General features: G+C 35.2%; 1 protein-coding gene across 1 annotated transcript; it reads right to left on the reverse strand.

The window, feature by feature from the left end:
- Positions 397-4,198, reverse strand: LOC109233331 (GDSL esterase/lipase At5g03820-like). Its single transcript, XM_019399170.1, has 5 exons — positions 3,845-4,198; positions 3,327-3,457; positions 2,222-2,455; positions 1,516-1,771; positions 397-809 (listed from the first exon to the last, which is right to left on the reverse strand). The coding sequence occupies exons 1-5, from the start codon at positions 4,083-4,085 to the stop codon at positions 616-618; spliced, it is 1,056 nt and encodes a 351-aa protein (XP_019254715.1). The 5' UTR covers positions 4,086-4,198; the 3' UTR covers positions 397-615.

A 5,281-nucleotide genomic window follows, 5' to 3' on the forward strand; every position in this document is an offset into this window, starting at 1 on the left:
ATGTTTACTTTTTGTGGTGAGAATAGTCGCCAACAAAAGCTAATTTGTTTTGTTATTAGCTTTTGCAACGACTTTTCTCGCCACAAAAAAAAAAAAAAAAAAAACAAATGCGCCACAGAATATATTATTTAAGATAGGTCGCTACCCAAGCAAGCGACATATAGGTACTCGGTACTTACGGTGACGGCTTTCGCCACAAGTGGTCGTCACTAAAACCTTATTTTATGTAGTGTGTGCGATCGCACAAACAAGGTGTGCGGCTGCACATTATTCCAAAGAAAATTTGAGACTGCATAACTGACTTGTTATGTGTTCTCACAGTGAATGTTACACAGGAATAGGGAGAAATCACATAATATGAAGAGACAGACTGTAATGTGGAAAATCTCACATATGTAAGTATTAATAATATTTCTGCTGATTATAGGTGAAATGTTGGCAAACATATAGTATGAAACTACCTAGGAAAGCTCTCTGCAGCCCTTTAAATAGTTTTAACTACTTCTCCACAAGACACATAATATAGCTTAAACCTGAATGAAACTAAACCATTTGCAACTCCAACAGCAACTATAAACTAACTGACTGAACTATGAAAGTAGACAACTTTCAGGCTTAAGTGATGAGATCAAAACCCTGCTCCAGTAGACTTTGAGCTAATTTTTCATTAGCAGCTTCAGACGGATGGAATCCGTCCCAGAATACGTACTGTGTCGCATTCGAGCATGTCCCGATTGACCTGACATTGCACAGGAATGATGTTTCTAATGTACCAGTTCCGCAACATGCTCTCCTCGATTCGAAGAATCCTGAGAAAATGCAAATTATCATAGATACATTGTCCTCTTTGATTTCAACATAACTAATTCTCCGTCCACTCAGAAGAAAAAATATATAAGGTTTCATTTCATGTACAGTCAGTCTTCTTTTGGTAGCTCAATGCACTAAGCTCCCGCTATGCGCAGAGTCCAGAAAGGGCCGGACACACAAGGGTCTATTGTATGTAGCCTTACCTGCATTTCTACAAGAGGTTGTTTCCACAGCTCGAAACCGTAACCTCCTGGTCACATGACAACAACTTTACCAGCTACGGAAAGACTCCCCTTCCACCACTAGTATATACGGAAATCCTCTTTTCGAGAGCAAAGGATAAGGCCTGAGATCTTGGATTATATAACTTTCCAGTAAGAGAGAGTTGGTCTGACCGATTCACATCCCCGCGATCTGGTAACTCAAGGAATCCTTGAAGGATTTCTTCCGGGAATGCTACTTCAACTACAACAAGAAGGACAAAATAGCCCTCTCTATACTGAATGGATCCAGTATTAACAGTAAAGTCACAAAACTATTTTTTGTCATATTAAAGTTAGGTAACTTGACGCACTATAGCAATAAAGTCAAAGTTTGGCGACATAATTACTATAGTGGATAAAGTTCAGTTATTTTAAGCCAGATTTATGATCATTGATCAGTATATAGTCTAAGATGAAAAAAGAACATGTTTTAGCAAATTACCATTATCGGTAGGTTTAGTGATGAGATCCAAGAGAGGCTGATAGATGTCGAAAACTACAAGTTTAAGGCCAGGAAGTCTGCTCTTCAAATTGTCTGATGTTGTGTTGAGTTTGTTGTTGAAGAAAACTGCATCTTGGTTCAATCTTGCTACACATTGATTGCTTCCTGCACCAAATAAAGTAATGGCTGCTGGCAAACAACCCGTTGGCGGCAGAGTTGTGACACCAATTTTCCTTGCTCCCAAATTATAGAGATTCTGTTCAGAGGCAGAGCCAGGATTTCAATGTTATGAGTTCTAAATTCTAGAACGACGACTTTAAGTGCTACTAACTGCTTCTAAATTTAATCTTTATTTATATTTAGTGAAGTTTTTAACATAAAGACACTGTTTGAGCAAAAGCTACTGGATTCGGCTGAACCCGTATTAGATCCTCTAGCTCCGCCCCTAGTTCTGTTCATACATTACTAATAAGGTTAAAATACTGATTGGATTTTGTGTATACTGTTAAGTTCAATCATAATTCAAACATATACATATTAGTTTGTCATGTCATGTTTAAACTATCCGATTATCCAAAGATATCTAAAGACGTACTACCTACTATAACAGATAAATGTGACATTACGGTATAAAAATTACTTTACACTAACGGTGTATATAACTTAAGCTCGTAACGAAAAGTAGACAGGAGAAGAGGAAAAGGACCTGAACAAATGAAGAATAAGAGTGCATAAGCATGTCCGAGAAGCGATCAGGTGAGTAGATTCTGTTGAGCATTGGATTTATGTAGTAATTCTGAATAAAATCACTGCTACCTGCACTTATAAGATGTATTCCTCCTGAGAATATGTTGTTAGCCTGTGTCCTCCCTACCAAATTCACTACTTTTCCTTGCCATTCCCTGTAATTATTTAGCTGTTGTGCCAGTGTAAGGGCGCGCTGCAAATAATTCCATATAGTAATATTCAAGTTAGTTATCCACAAGAGACCAGAATATTAATTAATTTCATGTATCATCATTCAACTTTATCCCTTATAAAGTTAAAGTCATAAACTTATTTTTTGAACTTTATCAACTGTAATAGTATAGTCATTGAACTTTACCCGCCATAACGACAAGACGTATCCATCATCATAAAGCCACTTTACTGGAAAATTGTGTAACTTTACTATTTTAGAAGATAAAGTTCACTTATTTTAATATGACAAAAAATAATTTTGTGGCTTTATTGTTATACTAGGAAAATTTCAGTTACTTTAACGTGAAAAAAAATAGTTTTGTGACTTTACTATTTTAAGGGTTCTTAAAAAGAAAGAGTTCGGGAAGGTTATAACACTGCATGCTCTTTAGGTGTATTATTTTTATTGTCAGTGCCAATATTCACAGTTTATTACCAAAAGAAAGAAACAATGAGTTTGAGAAGGTTCAATTGGCCAACATGAATTTTTGGATCCACAGGGTTATCGACATCAAGTTCGAACTAAATTCTTGTTTGAAATTATTTGTAATATAGAAATAAAATTATGAAAAAAGTTGAGTAACCATGCGTGAAATGACCACTTCTCGGCAGTGGCGGAGCCATCTTAGGTCAAGCGTGTCAAGTGACACTCCTTCGTTAGAAAATTACATTGTGTAGTTAAGTCAAAAATTTATTTTTATGCATATATACTATATATATGTTGACTCCCTTTAGCTTTTTTGTGTGTTTACTTCTTTATATTTTGATACTCCTTAGTGAAATTCCTGGATCCGCTACTGCTTCTCGGGCAAACATAGAAAACTTATAGAGTGAGATTCAAGAAACTTTACATAAAGTTGAGGAGTCCTGTCATAATAACCAGAAGCAGCAGAAGCAAAGTTGACACCAGTGAGTATGTTTTTCCCTCTTGCTTCTGGGCTAAAGTAAGCTGGTGGATATGAGGTGAACCCAAGATATTCAGCTGTGCATAATTAAAACATGCAACTATGAGAAAAAGATATAAAAATGTTACAGTACAAAACAATACAATACTACAACAACATACTCAGTGTAATCCCATAAATAAAGTCTGAAAAGGGTAGTGCGTACACAAACCTAATTACCCATACTTTGTGTGAGGTAGAGAGGTTGTTTCAATAAACCCTCGGCTCAAAACAATTACAATAATATATACTCTGTGTAATCCCACTAGTAGAGTCTGGGGAGGGTAGTGCATACGCAGACCTTACTCTTAACTTGTGTGAGATAGAGAGAGGCTGTTTTCGATAGACCCTCAACTCATAACAGTACAATATCAAACGATACATTATGAAACAATAAGAACAATTTCTCTAAACATATATATTACCAGTGAAGTCAGTGGCCAGCTTTCCGTTGCAAAACCTTCCTGTTGGTCTCTGAGTAACAAAATCTCTTCCATAAGGAAGAAAATTTGCTTTGATTAGAGTACTTAAATTGTTATTATTTCCAGCATCAACTACAGAGTCTCCAAAAATGTTCAAAGCTGGAACTAAAGGATCTCCATTTGACACAGAAAATACCATAACAAGAACAAGAGTAGTACCTAAGAAACATTTCAAGAATCCCATTTTTCTCTATTTTTCCTCACTTTTTTCTTTTCTTTTTTTTGGGGGGTTGAGAATTTAAAGAATTGGGAGTGAAGTAAAGGTCAAAGTGAAATAACTGAAGGATAGAAAGTTGCACATTTTAAGGACATGCATGTTTGGCACCACAACCTAAAGCTAATGTTGGAATGTATGTTGACATTATTAGGCGAATTATATAATATAACTGTCAAAAAGCTTGTTTCGTTATTGTCCTTATTATAATTCTGTTTTAGGAATATGACGAATTATTTTAATAAAAGCTAGTTTAAGATACTTTTCAGAAAACTGAAAGCAAAATTCGCGTGACACAGAAAATTTGTTCCAAAAAGAAAAGAAAAAATTAAGAGGAAAATAAAAGGTCTTTGACGGCTAAATTTTGTGAGTTAATTAAAACTTCAGTCATATCATTGTGAGGCTATTTGAATTAAGTTTATGTAAAAGAAATTAACTTTGACATATACAATGGTTGCAATAAATGCTAGAGAAGCTCGAGGTTAAAGATAGATGTTTGACCCCCCCCCCCCACCCCACACACACACACCAAAAAAAACACACACACACACAATTAATGGAATATTTGGTCAAATTCATCTTCATCTATAGAGGAACTATGAGTCTTATCCTATAATAATAACAACAAATACCCAGTGTAATCCCACATTGTAGGGTTTAGAGAGGGTAAAGTGTACGCAGACTTTACCCCTACCTTATGAAGGTAGAGAGGATGTTTTCAGAAGACGTTCGACTCAAGAAGACAAGATAAAAACAGGAGAACAGTAATAAGAAGGTCATGTCGGAAATACTAAAAATAAAAACATTAACAACAAAAAATAAAAAATAAATATAACCAAGTAAGGGGGACAACAAATGTTACTAGACATCATGAATAAGAAAACACTAAAGTGATAATGCTAGTGCTGGTATGCAAAACAAAAAACAAACAACCAAAACAAACGTAGCAGATACGAAGTCCTGAACTTCACGGCCTACTAACCCTTAATCCTAATTTTCGATTTCCACAACTTCCTATCTAGTATTATTCTAAAATTTTCACACACACAAAAAAAAAATCTTGATATATGTTTGTGTACATAAATAATACTCCCTCCGGTTCACAATAAGTGTCCAATTTACTTTTTCATTTTGGTTCAAAATAAGTATCCAGTTATGTAATCAAG

The sequence above is a fragment of the Nicotiana attenuata genome, chromosome 10 (genome assembly GCF_001879085.1).
Source record: "Nicotiana attenuata strain UT chromosome 10, NIATTr2, whole genome shotgun sequence".
NCBI classification, from domain to species: domain Eukaryota; kingdom Viridiplantae; phylum Streptophyta; class Magnoliopsida; order Solanales; family Solanaceae; genus Nicotiana; species Nicotiana attenuata.

Excerpts from the sequence above, each read along its gene's own strand:
- LOC109233331 (XM_019399170.1), bottom strand. The coding sequence starts at position 4,085 with ATGGGATTCTTGAAATGTTTCTTAGGTACTACTCTTGTTCTTGTTATG. Across the intron at positions 2,456-3,326 it reads ACAGGACTCCTCAACTTTAT|CGCGCCCTTACACTGGCACA; the intron begins GTAAAGTTTCTT and ends AATTATTTGCAG. Across the intron at positions 1,772-2,221 it reads CTTATTCTTCATTTGTTCAG|AATCTCTATAATTTGGGAGC; the intron begins GTCCTTTTCCTC and ends GCCTCTGAACAG.